The sequence below is a fragment of the Rhizophagus irregularis genome, chromosome 15 (genome assembly GCF_026210795.1).
Source record: "Rhizophagus irregularis chromosome 15, complete sequence".
NCBI lineage: Eukaryota > Fungi > Glomeromycota > Glomeromycetes > Glomerales > Glomeraceae > Rhizophagus > Rhizophagus irregularis.
This window is the reverse complement of record NC_089443.1, coordinates 248,545-267,998: the sequence shown is the minus strand read 5'-3', so window position 1 is coordinate 267,998 and position 19,454 is coordinate 248,545. Positions and strand designations below refer to the sequence as shown.

General features: G+C 26.6%; 6 protein-coding genes across 6 annotated transcripts; 4 read left to right on the top strand and 2 right to left on the bottom strand.

Moving 5' to 3' along the window:
* Window positions 1-2,894: 2,894 nt before the first annotated feature.
* On the top strand, window positions 2,895-4,312 carry OCT59_006833 (uncharacterized protein; the record flags this gene model as incomplete). Its single annotated transcript, XM_025308582.2, has 2 exons — window positions 2,895-3,281; window positions 3,356-4,312. 2 exons carry the CDS (start codon window positions 2,895-2,897, stop codon window positions 4,310-4,312), a joined length of 1,344 nt encoding a protein of 447 aa, XP_025167980.2.
* Window positions 4,313-7,609: 3,297 nt separating this feature from the next.
* On the bottom strand, window positions 7,610-7,976 carry OCT59_006832 (uncharacterized protein; the record flags this gene model as incomplete). Its single annotated transcript, XM_066148706.1, has 3 exons — window positions 7,610-7,773; window positions 7,848-7,889; window positions 7,949-7,976. The coding sequence occupies 3 exons, from the start codon at window positions 7,974-7,976 to the stop codon at window positions 7,610-7,612; spliced, it is 234 nt and encodes a 77-aa protein (XP_065998326.1).
* Window positions 7,977-9,776: 1,800 nt separating this feature from the next.
* OCT59_006831 (uncharacterized protein) lies at window positions 9,777-10,307 on the top strand (the record flags this gene model as incomplete). Its single annotated transcript, XM_025321772.2, has 1 exon — window positions 9,777-10,307. One exon carries the CDS (start codon window positions 9,777-9,779, stop codon window positions 10,305-10,307), a length of 531 nt encoding a protein of 176 aa, XP_025167979.2.
* A 1,820-nt stretch (window positions 10,308-12,127) lies between these two features.
* OCT59_006830 (uncharacterized protein) lies at window positions 12,128-13,509 on the top strand (the record flags this gene model as incomplete). The annotated part of the gene is made up of 4 exons (XM_025333951.2): window positions 12,128-12,511; window positions 12,600-12,624; window positions 12,791-12,800; window positions 12,888-13,509. 4 exons carry the CDS (start codon window positions 12,128-12,130, stop codon window positions 13,507-13,509), a joined length of 1,041 nt encoding a protein of 346 aa, XP_025167978.2.
* A 1,178-nt stretch (window positions 13,510-14,687) lies between these two features.
* Window positions 14,688-15,056, bottom strand: OCT59_006829 (uncharacterized protein; the record flags this gene model as incomplete). The annotated part of the gene is made up of 1 exon (XM_025311827.1): window positions 14,688-15,056. The coding sequence occupies one exon, from the start codon at window positions 15,054-15,056 to the stop codon at window positions 14,688-14,690; it is 369 nt and encodes a 122-aa protein (XP_025167976.1).
* Window positions 15,057-16,103: 1,047 nt separating this feature from the next.
* On the top strand, window positions 16,104-16,510 carry OCT59_006828 (uncharacterized protein; the record flags this gene model as incomplete). Its single annotated transcript, XM_066148436.1, has 4 exons — window positions 16,104-16,131; window positions 16,191-16,232; window positions 16,307-16,357; window positions 16,428-16,510. The coding sequence occupies 4 exons, from the start codon at window positions 16,104-16,106 to the stop codon at window positions 16,508-16,510; spliced, it is 204 nt and encodes a 67-aa protein (XP_065998325.1).
* Window positions 16,511-19,454: the final 2,944 nt, after the last annotated feature.

Sequence of the window (19,454 nt, the reverse complement as noted above, 5' to 3'; positions counted from 1 at the left end):
TCATGTAGATCTTGTGATAATCAAAATAAAAAAGTGTTAGACGAAAATTTTTTTCAAAAATTTTTCTTTTTTTATAAATTTTTTTACATTTTTTTCTATTTGTAAGATTAAATATTTGGATATTACATAATCACAAATTAAATTTATAAGTGTATTTAAGTGTATTTTTTTTAGAAAATAATGTGATATTTCATAAAAAATATTTTTTCTTACTATTTTTATTTTTAAACTACTTGAATTTATAATTAATGAAAAAATTAATTAAAAATTTATGTCAGGTCATTTTCAAATTTTTATCATCTCAGTTCTTAATTTTTATATTACATTTATTTTTTATATAAAATTTTTTTAAATTAAACTTCTTTTTCCAAATATACTATAATCTCCACTTTGGCCAAATGAAATCAACTTCATTTATTAATTAAAAGTTGTTCAGGCATGTTGAAACCACTTGAATATTAATTTTCATGAATATAGGTATAGTGCTTAGAGAAAATTGCATTTCTTGATGATATTAACTCTCTTTTCTGTTTTTTAATTTAGAGCGTAATATTTCCACTTTGGGCAAATGAAATCAACTTTATTTATTAAATGAAAGTTGTTCAGGCAGGTTGAAACTACTTGAATATTAATTTTCATGAATGTAGGTGTAGTGCTCATAGAAAATTGCATTTTTCTTGATGATATTAACTCTCTTTTCTGTTTTTTAACTTAGAGCGTAATATTTCCACTTTAGACAAATGAAATCAACTTTATTTATTAATTGAAGGTTGTTCAGGCAGGTTAAAACAACTTGAATATTAATTTTCATGAATGTAGGTGTAGTGCTTAGAGAAAATTGCATTTTTCTTGATGATATTAACTCTCTTTTCTGTTTTTTAATTTAGAGCGTAATATTTCCACTTTAGACAAATGAAATCAACTTTATTTATTAATTGAAAGTTGTTCAGGCAGGTTGAAACCACTTGAATATTAATTTTCATGAATGTAGGTGTAGTGCTTAGAGAAAATTGCATTTTTTTTGATGATATTAACTCTCTTTTCTGTTTTTTAATTTATAGCGTAATATTTCCACTTTGGGCAAATTAAATCAACTTTATTTATTAAATGAAAGTTGTTCAGGCAGGTTGAAACTACTTGAATATTAATTTTCATGAATGTAGGTGTAGTGCTCAGAGAAAATTGCATTTTTCTTGATGATATTAACTCTCTTTTCTGTTTTTTTAACTTAGAGCGTAATATTTCCACTTTGGGCAAATGAAATCAACTTTATTTATTAATTGAAAGTTGTTCAGGCAGGTTGAAACTATTTGAATATTAATTTTCATGAATGTAGGTGTAGTGCTTAGAGAAAATTGCATTTTTCTTGATGATATTAACTCTCTTTTCTGTTTTTTTAATTTAGAGCGTAATATTTCCACTTTAGACAAATGAAATCAACTTTATTTATTAATTGAAAGTTGTTCAGGCAGGTTAAAACAACTTGAATATTAATTTTCATGAATGTAGGTGTGGTGCTTAGAGAAAATTGCATGATATTAACTCTCTTTTCTGTTTTTTAACTTAGAGCGTAATATTTCCACTTTGGGCAAATGAAATCAACTTTATTTATTAATTGAAAGTTGTTCAGGTAGATTGAAACAACTTCAATATTAATTTTCATGAATGTAGGTGTAGTGCTTAGAGAAAATTGCATTTTTCTTGATGATATTAACTCTCTTTTCTGTTTTTTTAACTTAGAGCGTAATATTTCCACTTTGGGCAAATGAAATCAACTTTATTTATTAATTGAAAGTTGTTCAGGCAGGTTGAAACTACTTGAATATTTGTTTTCATAAGATTTCATTTTTTTGTAGCTGTATTAACTTTAGAACACTTATTACAGCTTATGTCATTATTTTAAATTATAAAAATTAATTTATATTATTGGCTAATTATAATCACATGATACTATTTGATTTAATAATTTAATAAAATATTATTATTTAAAATTAAATTCATATAAATGCAACTAATATTAATAATTATAATTTAAGCAGTAAATTCATTGACCAATTCTTGTAAATTTTATGCTCAAATTATGTAATTTCTTTGATCAAATCAATATAAATTCAGTATAAATTATGGTCAATCATACAAATGGTGCATTTTTGTGATATGGAATTGTGCATTTTCCTATATCCTTATATATAGTTTAGATACATTATTTTTAAGAAAAAATTGTATAAATCTTATTAAAACATGATTTTTTATAGGGTCTAATTATAATAAAATTTTATTATTCGGTAACAATTCAATTTATTTATATCAAAGAATTTTTTTAATTATAAATGTTATATTTGGGGGACGAAGTCCCCCAGCAAATCGCATATTCTAGTTTTATAGTAATGATCATCCCTAGTGCGTGAAAAACGTGACGAGCTTTTGTGTAAGGCAAATTATTCTATATATTCAAAAACGTGCACTTGTCGGATAAGATTATTGGCAATTAGTCATGCCACATGTAAATCTTTTTTATTCATATAACCAACTTTCATTGTGTAAATTTAAATTTATTCTATTCGAAATTTTTTTTTTTTTTGAGATCAAATACATCAGGAAGTTTTTAGGTGGGTCGGTCCATGTAATTCCACGTGGGTTTGCTCAGAATTCCACACATTCCCAATATCCTACATGGATCCACACCGAATTTCGTGGACTTATGCTGAAAATACCACGTGTTTCGTCACAGGGTATTCGGAAAATACTGGAACTATTTAGATTTCCATATATTTCCACAGTATTTGATGTGGATTTCCATGTGGATTTTAAACGGAAAAAAATTCCTGATGTAAGCCTATTACAAGAATATTAAATTTACTTTCTAGATAGTTTCAAAATAAAAATTAATAAGGATGTACATCTGTCAAGAATGTTATCAAAAAATTTCTAATTTTTCTGATTATTGCAAACCGTGCAACTCTGTACATTTCCGCAATAATTTTATACATTGGACTAGTGGTGATTCAAATCTTGACAAACTTATTCAAAATTCACAACTCAATGCAACATATGAATGGGAATTAATTGAATGGATTGAATACTCAAATCTTGAAAATATTGAACTTATTGCTCATGGTGGGTTTGGGAGTGTTTATAAAGTTATTTGGAAAGATGGTCCAATCAAGGATGAACAAGCTTGGGACTTTAATAAATCAGAATGGCGACGAGAAAATAAAAAGGAAGTGGCGGTAAAGAAATTTCAGAATGCGATTAATGTCAGCTCAGATTTCTTGAATGAGGTAATTTTTTTATGTATGAATATTTTTGAGAATAAAAATTGTTATTCACACAAAATAAATTAAATATATTGCAGGTTAATTTTAATTTAAAAATGAATGATGCAGCAGATTGTATTGAAACTGTTCAAATTTATGGAGTGACATGTGATCCGCAAAATGGAGAATACGCTATTGTTACTGAATTCAAAAATGGTGGTGATCTAAGGAAAATCATCAAAAAAAAATACAGTAATCTAACTTGGAAAATCATCATAGAGATATTAAGAAGAATTAGCTCTGGACTAGTATGTGTTCATGATTCAAAATACTACCACAAGGATCTCCACAGTGGCAACATCTTGAGTACAATTTACTTTGATAATACTATCAGCGATTCAGTAATTTCAGATTTTGGTCTGTGTCGTCCTATGGATCAAAGTTCTACAGATAAAACACTATATGGTGTCTTACCATTAGTCGCACCAGAGGTTTTACTTGGTAAAGAATTCACTGAAGCAGCAGATATTTATGGGTTTGGAATGATAATGTCAGAATTGATTAGTGGTGAACCACCTTTTGTTGATAGAGAATTTGATGATAATTTGTTTTTGGCCATTTGTTATGGTCAACGTCCACAAATTCCAGAATATACATCTGAACCATATGCTGAATTAATGAAACGTTGTTGGGATCCTATTCCTACCAATCGTCCAACAGCCAGGGAGTTATCTAACCAGTTTAAAAATTTATTTGAAACTTTTTATAGTCTAAAATCCGAACTTAGTGAGGATCGTCAGCTAGAAATTAAAGAAGCATTTAGTCAGGAACGGGAAGACAAATGGAAAGCACGATTAGCAGAATTTGCTACAAATTTAATACCCCTGAAAAAATCACAAAATTTGCTTACTAGTAAACGACTTGATTATTCACAATCTCTTTCTCAAAAACTTAGCATTGAAGATTGGAATAAACTAAAATTGACGACTAATATTAAGACAAACCAACAGTTGAAATTCATTTCTAAACAAAGGACATTTTTAAAATTTGTTTAAAAATCTAAGAAAATTTTAAATTTCATGCGAACAAAATAATTATTCAACCGATTTATGATCGTAAAATTTTAAGTTACTAGCATTTGTTTCAATTTCAACTCCAATTTCATATATTTCATGAAAAATACAGTATATTAATATATCATAAAATTTATTGAAATTAATTTTTGTCACGTTAAATAAAAATCCTTTTTACAAAAAAAAAAAATTGATCATAAAAGAAAATTTCTTTAATGAGAGTAGTTATGAGTACGAAAAATTTTATGCATCTAAGAGATTTTTTTTAATCTATTTCGAAAATCAAAAACTACCTTTAATCATTAAAAGTTATATTGATGATAGTGTTGCTGGCCGTAACAACTACGGCATTATGATTACAACTTGAGTCGTAGTTTTAATTTCGGATTAACGGCTCAAAATTACGACACATGCTTAATTTCAGCCAAATTTGTAATGCCGGGCGTTAGTGTTTCGATCCGGGCAGAAACCGTCATCCGGATAAATTAAAAAAAATATCCGGTTTCTATCCGGATTATCCGACTCGGATAAAAATCTGGATATATCCGGGTAGAAACCGAAATCCGGATAAAATTATTTAAATTTTTTTCATTTTTAATAAATAAAATTCGTGGCATTCATTTAATTTAATGTGGCATTTAATTAATTAAATATATGGCATTTAATTAACTACTAAATTCGTGGCATTTATTAAATTTATGACAATTAAATTTCGTGGGATTGATATAAAAATTTATTTATAGCATTTATTTTTTTATTTATAAATTTAAGTACAGTTAGTTAATGTAGTCCTAAGCCCTAACCAAAATAAATAAATACTGTAATCATTTTCTTGGATTTTTTTGTAATTTCACTTGAAACATATTTTTGAATAGTGGAAAATAATTCATAAAATTATGGAAAACAGTAACGTTCAAGATTATATTACTCTAAGTGAAAATGAAGAGTCCAGTGATGAAGTTACAGAAATTGCTCTAATACTAAAAAGAGGATGACCTAAAAAATTATCTAGGACACTTGGAAAATAAAGGATGATAAGTGCTAGTAAAATAAGTTAACTGTACTTGAATTAACAAGTCAAATATCAAATAATCCAAATCCCTTTAAACTAACTACTACAATGACTAAACCACAAACAAAAGTGAGTTGGGTATGGGAATATTTTGTTAGAAAACAAAGTGAAAATGGAGAAATACGTGCATATTGTCAGTTTATATCAGATAATGGAGAAAATGTACAAAAAGTTATAAATATGATGGATCTGTTGTTAAGCATGGAATAACACCACCCACAGAACACATTATATCTGAAAACAAATCAATAATAAATGCCGCGAATTTAATATATTAAATTCAAATTATGTGACAAATCTTGTGACATAACTTAAAATTTTTCCTTGTGGTTAACGAATAATTAAAACAATAAAAAAAAATATTTAAAGTAATCATATATAATATTTTAACTCATCTGAAAATATATGAAATGTTATGATTTAAATTTTTTTAAATTTTTTTTTTATTTTTTATCCGGATTCCGGGTCAATCCGACCATTTTTTATCCGGATATTTATCCGGGTAAAAACCGTAATTATCCGGATACCTAAAAAAAAAAATTATCCGGGTTTATCCGGTTGAACCCGGCAACGGATCGAAACACTACCGGGCGTTATGCCACGTGATGTACATTAATATCACTTGTCTATTATAAAAGTGGGTGCGCGGTCAACATGTAAATCAAAAGTCAAGTTATCTGTTTATATATAAAAAATTATTAATTGAAATTTTTTTTAATAATAAATAACAATATATCAATTAATTTCTATAATGTAATAATGATAATGCAAATGATATTAATTTAGCAAAGCATTAATACAACATGATTTTACCACCCTTATATATATTTATATTTCATGTTCAATTGGATGTCAGCTTTAACAATTCTGAAAAAAAAACATATAAAGTTTGAGGATACGATTATATTAACAAAGTTACGAGGTCATTTCTTGCATTAACAATAAAATTCTTAAAAAAATCAGACCTCAAGATAGACAAACTATTTAAAGTTCAATTGCAAAATAACTTACTAGTTAACTGAATATAAAAAAAAGCTTCGTAACTTTTGTAAATATAGTTTGGAGAAACTAATAAATGTCAAAATACTTAATAAAGAGGCCACTTTTTATAGTAATTTATGAAAATTTCGTTTATCAAATTTAAACTCTAAAAAATATTTATATTTACATAGTTGACCGCACACCCAATATCACGGGGTTCATATATTACGGCACGTGGTTTCGTGTTAAATTATTTATATGGAGACTATTCTAAACGTATCACGATATAGATTTCAAAGAAGATTGTAATAAATATGGATATATTGACATTACTGAAGATGATGTAACTCTTGTTTTAAAGTTATAATATTAAAAATACAGCTACTTTTAGAATTTATGTTATGATGTTTCAAACATTTTCATTTTATCATTCATCTTTATATAAAAAATATTTATTTAAATCTACTTTAAGCTTCAAAACTTTATGTATTAGATCCGCAACCAGCTCCTTCACAGATGGTAAGTGAAAGATGACGAACGCAATACGTAAAAATATAGACGTAAAAAAAATTGATTATTATGAAATTGTGATTAATTTAGTAAAGTGAAAAATATGTTACATAATAATTAGTATCATTTACTTGTATTTTATTTTAATATTTTTCTTTTTTTTTAAAAAAAAAAGAAAAAATTCATTATTATTTCTTTTTATTTCTATATATATTCAATTAGTTAGAATAAAGAAATTAGAAAAATATGTATCTTCCATAGTTTTATTTTTCATATTAAGGCCATTTTAAACTAAATATTAATTTAACGTCCTTTCTGTTTAGAGAATAAATTAAACAAACATGACGAAAATTTTTGGTAAAATTGGAAATATTTGGTACCACTCCCTATAAAAAAATTGTATACGTTTTTTATAAAGTTTTTATACGATTTTTTTTCCTTAGAAATAACGTATCATAATAATATACGGAAAAATGCACAATTCCGTATCACCAAAAATATGGTTTGGATACGGAATTTGCACGGGATTTATATGGAATTTACATGATTTGATCACTGATTTTATCACGAAATTTATACGATTTGGTCACTGAATTTACTATTTGTATTACAGTTTACTATAATTGTATTTACATAAATCTAATTTCACTTTATTAAATTAAATAAAAAATAAAAAATAAACAAAGTACAAATACATTATGAAAATTCCCTCTTTATTAAAACCACCTATTGCAACCTAAATTATCAGGTTCATTTGTAGTCAAACAACCTAAAAGAACAAAAAAAAAAGATTGGAAACAAAACCCCCATCTGCAATCGTCCAAGTCACCAAAGGTCAGCATTCCTACAAAAAAAGAAAGAGAACTCCAGAATGTCTGACCTACATAAAAGAAAAGAATTATGAGGCGTCTAATGAAAAAGAAACCAAAACAACAAAATAAATCCAAAACTGACCTACAAAAAAAGAAGACTCTGAAGCAACAAAACTGAAACAACCTACAAAAAGAAAAGAATCTGAACCCAACTTACAAAAAAACAAAAAAATTTGAACTGACCTAAAAAAAGAAAAAAATCCTGAATCATCCTACAAAAAGAAAAGGACTCCCAAACTGATCTACAAAAAAAAAAAAAAAAAGAAACTGAATATTCTCACAAAAAAAATCTGCTGGCCTATGAAATTAAATATAAATAAAGAAGAAAGGGGAATAAAGAATAAACCAAAAAAAATATTTTTTTAAAAAGAGAGATAACGAAGTTAGGAAAGTTAAAAAAAAATTTTTTTTAAAGGGAGGACGTCAAAGTTAGAAAAATAAAAATTTTTTTATAAAGAGGAAATAGAAATAGAAAGAAGAAATTTTTTTTTAAAAAAAGAAGAGTGGGAATAAAAGAAAAAATTTTTTTTTTAAGGGAGTGATGAAAAAAAATTTTTTTTCAAAGGAGAGTGACGAAAAAAAAATTTTTTAAAGTGAGGTACGAAAAAAAAATTATTTTTAAAAGTGGTGACGAAGAAAGAAGAAAAATTTAGAAAAAATAACAAAAATAAGACAAGAGAAAGAGAAAGGAAAGGAAAGACAGAAAGGAAGATCGGAAGATCAAACTCATCAAAGTAAGGGTTTATATAAAAAAACAAAAAACGTATCATAACAAAACAATAAACAATCATGTGATCTCGTGTTATGATACGGAATTTTTGTAAAATTATCTTCTAAAAATATTAAGTTTAAAAATTCCGTATACATTCCGCATGATTAATTTTTTCCGTATACATTTTTTATACATTAGTTTTTTAAAAAAATGTTCAAAAATGAATTACTTATTAAATATACGGAATTTGTATACGGAATCTATAGAAACGTACATAAAATGTATACAAAACGTATCCTTTCCGTATACATATTTTTTATAGGGACTCAATTTTAGAAGAGAGGAGGATAGTTTAAAATTGTAAACATATGTATTTAAATTACCTTTGAAATTTTCAAAAATAGAAGGGAGAGGACGTTAAACTAAAAATTATTATGAAATTTTTAGGTAGGTCAGTTTATATGGAATTCTATAATCTACACGGATTCACATCGGCCGAAACTACGCCAATATTTGATGTGGGTTTCCATGTGAATTTTAAGTGAAAAAAATTTCCTGATGGAGTTACATTTTTTTTCTTTTAAAAGCTTATAAAGCTTATCTAATTAATAAATTAATTAAAGGGTAAATTTAAATCCTAGCCCCGCATGTGTGATGCTTAGGATATTTTATGCCGATCATTTAATTCTGGAAAGAATTAAATACATCATGTGATTTAACAAAAAAAAAACTGAAAAAAATTTTGTCAAATAAGTCAAAAATGACATTCAAAAATATCTTCAGAGCAGGCAAAAATACACATACTGTAAAATTTTAAAGAAAGTTTGTATATTATTTTACAAACTTTTGTTACAGAATGCGAGATTTAAGCATCATACCCCATAAAAAATTTTATCTGTTATTTCTATAAAAACTCCGTAAAATGAGCCTTTCACAAATCCATTCATGGAAAATGATAAATCGATAAATTCTGTGATATAAGGTTATTAATTCCGGAAATATGAGCCTTTTACGGAAAAAAAATGGAATATAGAAAATGGATCGACTTTTTTTTCAGGGATACAGGGAGGAATAAATTGAATCTAACCAAAAAAAAAAGCATTTAATGCGTGGGTACTGTGACATTATTATTTGCAAGGATCATGTGATATATGAAATTCAAATATAAATTTAAGCCCACACTTAAGCCTAGGCTTCCCTTATCCTGCTTTACGTAAAATAAATAAATAAAAGCCTAGGCTTCCCACGAAAAAAAAGCTAAATTATATCAAAGAAAAAAAATCAAACAACGTTTCCATGATGACCTGGATTTATCAAACAATACTTATAATTGTAATACTTCAAAATGTGATTACCAATATTCTTTCAATTCCAGTGGAACCAAAAACATCCATTCATCGTCTTGAAACAAGATATTACTTTGACTATTCGATCGGAGGGAATCAAGCAGAAAAAGATTATTGTATAAGTATACTTCATCTGACTCGTGCGCTTGATTGCGATAAAGCAAGAGATCTTGCAGAAGAAGCATTAGCAAAGGCTAAAAATAATTTTCCTGAATCCACTTTGCATAACGGTTCTGGAGATGCGTATCGTCACTGTTACTGGAGTGGACTATTGACATTCGAGTTCGGTGTGTCTGGTGCAAAGGGTTTTGGTGATCGGCATGAAGATTATCCAAAAAATCCTTCAGGAGAAAAGGCAATGGACTTGAATAACAACAATGTAGGCCGCACGGTTGCAAGTCAAATTAAAAAGGGAGATAAAAATGCATTAAGTGCAGCTTGTAAGCAGGCACTCACTGATGGACGCTTAAAGACTTTGAATTAGACTTTATTATTACTGTAATCCAAATTTTTTTTATTAATTGTTAATTGTCCGAAGGACTACTATATGTTAGACTCGATATCATGCAACGTCCGTCTGCCACGCCATGTGTATAACCAATGAAATTTAGGACCAGGTGTAATAAATAAACACGTAAATAATTTATTTAAATAGTTTAAATAGATTAATATATAATAAAATAGAAATTTAAAGAAATCGGGTTTACATTATTTTAAGAAACTAATACTTTATGATTTTTATGTAAAAAAATTTTGTTATAAATAAAAATTTGAAAATAAATATCTCTTTGGCTTTTAAAGTGTAAATAAACTGTTGCTTATAAAGTGTCAGTCTATAAACCGTTGCTTTTTTTAGTGATGAGTTCCTGTACTTAGTATATAAAAATTATTATCTACTATCAAAACTAATAAAATAACATCAATAAAATTATTAATATCGGTATACATCAAACAATATTTAATACAATAAAACTTTATATTGGTTATAAATATTTCTTCCGTGTATTTACTTTTATCATTTTGCATCATAAACTTCTATGTATATATTTTACTAAAAGCCATAAAAAAAAAAACGAAATCCTAAAAGTATCTCTAAAATTACAAATGATAATTAGAACACTGAAAAATACTAACATATTACATCGCAATCGAGTGTCTCTGATTGACATTTTTTGTATTACATCATTAATATTGTGTTTCCAAATGTCCAATTTGAAAAATTTTGCTTTTAAATAATTTCGGATACAATATACACAATATAATATAGCCAAACATTTTTTGATTACAATTTTCGCAAATTCTTCTCGTTCCTTCATTATAAAGAATTTTTTGTTGGTCATAATAATTACTACATATTCTTATTGTTTCAGTTTTTTCATCATTTGTAAGTGAATTATCAACAAGATTTGTTTGTTCTATAAATTCTTGTCGTTTGTGAATGTTATTATAAATATTATAATCAATTGGCGCAATTGCTCTATTTATTGCTTACGAAACTAAATTTCTTCGAATATTAATAGACATAATTTATTAAAGCTTATAACTTATTTAAAAAAAATATTTAGAGCGTTTAATACATAGTGCGTAAAGAAAAAAAATTCGGTAACAAGTTAAACAAGAAGTATATATAACTATCAAATCTTAGTATTGGCGTTGCAGAATAATTTTTGGTTTGTGTAAACTTACAATATCCAAAATGTTCCCTAGACAAAATAGAACCGATTATTCCGAATTTCCGATTATTTAAAAAAAATGATTTCTAAATATTTTTTGAATTTGAAGAAAAACAAGTTTATTATTTATTTGTCACCTTTAGAGAGCGAACAAAACTTTTATCTCAAATACAGTATTTCTTACTTTAAAGTATTAATTATAATGTCGTACACTTCGCTCCGTACAATAACAAATTAATTATAATAAAACTTCTTATAACGAATAAAAACATAATTTTCAAACTAATATATGTTAAATTTAAAAAAAAAAAATCGAGTTATATTGCTTATAATTAAATCATAATTTTGAAAAAAAAAGATTAATTTAAATCTATTATAATTTAAATCTTATAAAGTTCCCAAAATTTGAAATGTGATCGTCCCGACGTCCCGTGTGTGTGAAACAACGTGATGAGCACATGTCGAAAAACGTGTACGTGTTGGAAGATTGTTGGCTATTCAGTTGGTCATGCCTTATGTAAATCTTTTTTATTTCATATAAATAAAGTATTTCTAACTAACCAATCAATTCGTAAATTTAAATTTATTCTATTCTCATTACAAATAGTTTTAAAATAAAAAATTAATAAGGATGAATAAATGTCAAGAATGTGGCCGAAAAGATAATTTTGATTATTGTAAACCGTGTAACTCTGTACATTTCCGTAATAATTTTATACATTGGGCCAGCGGTGATTCAAATCTTGATAAACTTATTCAAAATTCACAACTCAATACAACAATGTCATGGAGATTAATTGAATGGATTGAATACTCAAATCTTGAAAATATTGAACTTATTGCTCATGGTGGTTTTGGAAGTGTTTATAAAGCTATTTGGAAAGATGGTCCAATTGCGGTAGGTAAACAAGCTTGGAACTTTAATAAATCAGAATGGCGACGAGAAAATAAAAAGGAAGTGGCGGTAAAGAAATTTCAGAATGCGATTAATGTCAGCCCAGATTTTTTGAATGAAGTACGGTAATTAAATGAATTTTTTCACGTATAAAAGATTTTTAAGAATAAAAACAAATATTCACAAAATAATTTTATAAATTTTGCAGGTTAATTCTAATTTAAAAATGAATAGTAAGACAGGTGGCTTTGAAACTATTTGAATTTATGGAGTGACTCGTGATCCGCAAAATGGGGAATACGCCATTGTTACAGAATTCAAAAATGGTGGTAATCTAAGGAAAATGATTAAAAAAAATCACAGTAACCTAACTTGGAAAGTTATTCTCTGGAATATTAGCCTTGGACTAGTAAGTGTTCATGATTCAAATTACTGCCATAAGGATCTCCACAGTCCACAGTGGCAACATTTTGAATAAAATTTACTCTGATAATAGTATCGGATCAGTAATTTCAGATTTTGGTCTGTGTCGTCCTATGGATCAAAGTTCTACAACCAAAACACTATATGGTGTCTTACCATTTGTTGCACCAGAGGTTTTACTTGGTAAAGAATTCACTGAAGCAGCAGATATTTATGGGTTTGGAATGATAATGTCAGAATTGATTAGTGGTGAACCACCTTTTTTTGATAGGAAATATGATGAAAACTTGGCTTTGGCTATTTGTTATGGTCAACGTCCACAATTTCCAGAATATACACCTGAACCATATGCTAAATTAATGAAACGTTGTTGGGATCCTATTCCTACCAATCGTCCAACGGCTAAGGAATTAAATAGCCAGCTTACAGATTTATGGGAAATGTTAGTTATCGACGATTTAAGTTCACTTAGCAAGGATCATGGGCTAGAAATTAAGGAAATTAAAGAATTTAAGGAAGCATTTAATCAGGAAATAGAAGATAAATGGAAAGCTCGATTAGCAGAATTGGCTACAAATTCAATACCACTGAAAAAATCACAAAATTTGCTTACCAGTAAACGACTTAACTATTCACAACATCTTTCTCAAAAATTTAGCATTGAAGATTGGAATAAACTAAAATTGACCGACTAATATTAAGTCACCAGCTCATTTTTGAACAAAGGAATAATTTAAATTTTGTTTAAAAATCCAAACAAAATTTTAAATTTATTTGAATGATATAATTATTCAAACATTTTATGAAAATATGAAAGTAAAATAAACTTTTTGATTAGTTGTTAATTTCTAAAAGTTGGCTGGTTTGCTTTAAATTATTTTATTTGATAAACTTATGGGAGGAATGAGCAATTTAAAGTTAAAATTGAAGTTTAGTACTATTTTTTTAATTTTTAATATAATTGAATATTTGATTCAATAATGAGTTTATTAATTTAATCTTTTAAATTATTAAAAAATACAATTTTAAATCATTATTTGTTCGAAGAACATAAAAAATTTATTGAAATTATTTTTGTCACGTTAAATAAAAATCCTTTTTACGAATAAAGAATAGAAACTTTACTATTTAAAGGGAATAATTATAATAATGAATGTGATATAATTTTTAAAAATTTTATGAATGTAAAAGATTATCAATTTATTTTAATCGATTTCATTAAAAAAATCATATTATTGATATTCTATTTTTGATAAAAAAAAATTATTTACATTTAAGGAGCTACATGTTTATGGAGTAACTGAACGTATAAGCATTTTTATACCGTAAAAAAAAAATTTAACAAGGAAATTTTGGTCACAACTCACAACTTGTCTTTTGTTGGCTATTTTTTTCAGTATTAATCCATCCCATTTAAACACTATGAATCTAACTACACCGTTCGTTACCTCCATGATCAGTGTTGGACCATCTGTCCAATTGAACATTTGGATACCAAATTGGACATCCAATTGGACATATGTCCACAATGTCCAATAAATCATTTGGATATAAGAAATATGTTCAATTGATTTTTAATTAATTTTATTAAAAAAATTACTTTTTTTTTTAATCAATAAGAAAATGACACTTTATTTAAAATATAATGAAGAAACTCTTTGAAAAAAAAATTTTTTCATATTCAAAAATCACTATTATATAAACAATTCGATTAACTGAATACTCAAAAATGTAAATAATTTTCATTGAATATTAGACATTTTCTTTAAGCCAACACAAATATATAATTGATTTATTCCGTCTCATCTGCAAATTAACAAAATATATTAATGTCAAATATGCGGGAGGCTGAAGTTTTTTGAAATCAAATATATCACCTAACTTCCCATTTGGCATTTTTGTTAGTAAGTGGGTGTTGTTTACGCAAAATCTGGTTTAAATTCATAACATGATCAATGAGTGGTTCTAAATTTTCACTATTTTCTTCGTCTGTCTGATCTATTTTTTCATCTTCACCCACCATTTTAATCCATTCTTTTATTAAATTTCTCCACTCACGAGATGATTCAATATCACACTCAGGGTCTTGATCAAAAAAATCATCATTATCATCAGATACTCCATCTTCCTGCTGTTCTTGAATTACTGGAATTACAACGTTCGTGGTTTTGAACTTTTTATTTGCATGTGAAATATTTTCTAATCGTTTTTGCCATTGAAACTCTCCTTTTATTTGACTCATAGCAAAACCTTTTCCGAATGAAATAGATAATTAATTACATTTAAGAAAGTACAAAACAAATAAATAATTCAAAATATTAAAATGCATACGCCCAAACGATTTCTTTTGTTGGTGTGAAAAAGTCCCATAGCAGAAAATAGTCTTTCAACTAAAGAAGTGTTAATGCAAATTGCATATACTTTAGTACAAAAAGCACTTAAATCTGGTGTGTACATAGATACAAAATCCCAAAAGCCAAGTATATACCCTATAAGAAATATGTATACGGAAAGGATACGTTTTGTATACATTTTATGTACGTTTCTATAGATTCCGTATACAAATTCCGTATATTTAATAAGCAATTCATTTTTGAACATTTTTTAAAAAAACTAATGTATAAGAAATGTATACGGAAAAAATTAATCATGCGGAATGTATACGGAATTTTTAAACTTAATATTTTTAGAAGATAATCTTACAAAAATTCCGTATCATAACACGAGATCACATGATTGTTTATTGTTTTGTTATGATACGTTTTTTGTTTTTTATATAAACCTCCGATCTTCCTTTCTGTCTTTCCTTTCCTTTCTCTTTCTCTTGTCTTATTTTTGTTATTTTTTCTAAAATTTTCTTCTTTCTTCGTCACCCCCTTTTAATAATAATTTTTTTTTTCATATCTCACTTTAAAAAAATTTTTTTTTCGTCACTCTCCTTTGAAAAAAAATTTTTTTTCGTCACTCCCTTAAAAAAAAATTTTTTCTTTTATTCCCACTCTTCTTTTTTTTAAAAAAATTTCTTCTTTCTATTTCTATTTCCTCTTTATAAAAAAATTTTTAATTTTTCTAACTTTGACGTCCTCCCTTTAAAAAAAAATTTTTTTTTAACTTTCCTAACTTCGTTACCCCTCTTTTTAAAAAAATATTTTTTTTTGGTTTATTCTTTATTCCCCTTTCTTCTTTATTTATATTTAATTTCATAGGCCAGCAGATTTTTTTTGTGAGAATATTCAGTTTCTTTTTTCTTTTTTGTAGATCAGTTTGGGAGTCCTTTTCTTTTTGTAGGATGATTCAGAATTTTTTTCTTTTTTTAGGTCAGTTCAAATTTTCTTGTTTTTTTGTAAGTTGGGTTCAGATTCTTTTCTTTTTGTAGGTTGTTTCAGTTTTGTTGCTTCAGAGTCTTCTTTTTTTGTAGGTCAGTTTTGGATTTATTTTGTTGTTTTGGTTTCTTTTTCATTAGACGCCTCATAATTCTTTTCTTTTATGTAGGTCAGACATTCTGGAGTTCTCTTTCTTTTTTTGTAGGAATGCTGACCTTTGGTGACTTGGACGATTGCAGATACTATATGAGGGGGGGTTTTGTTTCCAATCTTTTTTTTTGTTCTTTTAGGTTGTTTGACTCCAAATGAACCTGAACTTATAGATAATTTTGGTTGCAATAGGTTGGTTTTAATAAGGAGGGAATTTTCATAATGTATTTGTACTTTGTTTATTTTTTATTTTTTATTTAATTTAATAAAGTGAAATTAGATTTATGTAAATACAATTATAGTAAACTGTAATACAAATAGTAAATTCAGTGACCAAATCGTATAAATTTCGTGATAAAATCAGTGATCAAATCATGTAAATTCCATATAAATCCCGTGCAAATTCCGTATCCAAACCATATTTTTAGTGATACGGAATTGTGCATTTTTCCGTATCCTATTATGATACGTTATTTCTAAGGAAAAAAAATCGTATAAAAACTTTATAAAAAACGTATCCAATTTTTTTATAGGGATATACTATGTCGAAATTGTTTTATGAAATATTATTAAATGGAAAATCTTGTTTTTGATAACTTTGCAATTCTCCTAATAATGTGTTAGGCATCCGTTTAAACCAAGCACAAAAATAGTAAATCATCCATTCACTCAGTTGAGCAAAAGAAAAGGATTGATTACTTTTAATGAAAATATTCAATGTGTAAAGATATGCCACTGTTTTTCCAAACGTGAAATCGTTTTTTCCCCTAAATCTTAGTCAGAATATTCTTGCCATATTTTATAAAAATAACCAGCAAAACGGGCATTATCTGCTTGTAATTTGTTTAACATTCTACAAAAAGGAAGTAAAAGCTTTTTTAATTGCCTAATTTCCTTCCACCAAACTTCGTTATCAATAATTTTACAAATGTCAAGTGACAAAACCTTATTATTTCATGCTTCAGATTCTTTATCAGAATAGTAAATTTCTTCGTCTTGACCTTCTTGATCAAATTCTTCAGGAGCATAATTAGAAATAAGCACTTAAAAAATATAGAAATAAAGTTAAATATGTTTAACTAAAAGTATTTGTAAATTATAATTGTAAATACCTTTAAATCTGATTTTGTTTGTAATAAACTAAAATACCAATAATAATGAGAATTCCAATGGAAGAAGTAACGCAAAATATTTAAAATATTTATTTTTTGTTCATCATGTAATCTAGCCATAGATTTGTTAAGATATGCAATAATACGAATAGCCTTTTCAGATGCAATAACCAAATTAGGAGACTTTAAAAATTTCCCTGATAATTAAATTTGTTTGATGAGCAAAGTGGGGGCAAAAAAAAACATCCTGCTGCTCTGATACCAAATTTTTTCTGCAAAAATTAATAATTTACAAATTTAAACTCATTAACTTACTTTACATCTTGATTTTGAGACGCAGAATCAGTAATTATAGCATTATATTATATTTTATTTTTTTTGGTCTAAATATATTTCGTCTGGAACTCCCTATAAAAGAAGAAAAAAAGAAGATAATCTAATTAATAAGAAAATCACCTCCAAGAATTGAACTTGGACACAAAAATTGTGGAACCAACGGCGATGGATTTTGTTGAGTTGATAAGTTATTAAGGAAAGAACTCAACAAAGGAATGAAATAAAGGGTATCACATGTGAAGAAGGAAATCACATGAGATAGATCAAATGATCACAAGAAAGGTAAATTTTACAAGACAAAGGATCTCTCTGACACCAATCGCTATGCTTCATGGGCGATGCAAACGATCCCCTTGTAAAAATTATCTACCTAAGAATGGTCAAATGATCAAGAAAGGGTAAATTTTTACAAGACAAAGGATCTCTCTGACACCAATCGCTATGCTTCATGGGCGATGCAAACGATCCCCTTGTAAAAATTATCTATCTAAGAATGGTCAAGTAATCCCAAGTTGACCAAAGGGGAAAGATTACGTCTCCATGCTATATTTGGTAAGCAATGGGCCAAGCTACGTAATATAAGTTTATTTAATTAAGATATTGGGAGATTAAAAGGAGAATAATATTCACTAAATAGGTTATTTTATAAAGTAGAGAATAAGAAAAGATGAGAATCTGAATTATGCAATTGAATAAATAAAGAAAATGAAGAAGAATAGATAATAATGTAAATAAAATACGAAAAAGAATTGATAATAATAAATGTTTAAAAGAATAAAATATATTAAATAGATATGAAGGAAGAGAAGGGAGTTGGTTGAGAGAAATGATTATGGTGCACACAAATTTTAATAAGTGAAGAATCAGGACAATTGTATTAGTGAGAATGTTGGTATATATGAGGAGAATTATAAAAAGAATGTAAAAAAGTCCAGTAAGTAATGGTAAATAAGGTTGAGATGTTTCAATGATAGGTAAAGGATTATTGTAACATTTGTTGATAGGAAATTCATTTAAGATAGTATTGATAGTATTTGGACACAAATGATAAGACATTTTGTAATTGTAAGTTATAAATTTGAATTGAAATATAGGTGATTGTAAAAGTTTTGTAAGATTTGTAAGATTTGAAAAATAAATTTGGTTTTTGATTTTTTCCTTGAGGAAATCAAGGGTATTTATATATTTTTTAAAACCCTTTGAATACATAGATACATAGTGAATAATAATAAAATAGTTTAAAAAAATCAAGATTATCTATGAGTCACAATTAATTTATAAGTTATTTAACCTAAACTAGTAATATTAATTGATTTAATGATGACTAATATGTATAATTGTGGCTTATAGTACATAGTTAATATGATTTACTCCCTATAAACCATATAATTAAAGATTATATGATATTGTACAATATTCCCATATTATTAAAGCTTTTATTATTGTTAATTAAATAAATTTATTAAAAATTTTTATCCAAGCTAAATTTATTTTTAATATATAGTTTAGAAATGGTATTGGTATCTCTTGAGTGTACTAGGATATACATAACAAAATTAATTAAATACTTATACTATAGTATTATTTAATAACTAATTATTATAGGATTAAAGTTTCATTTCGGCGTTTTCATATGTAAACCTGTGGGAACTAGGGAGACTATTGACTATCTGAGTTTAATACTTATACTATAGTATTATTTAATAACTAATTATTATA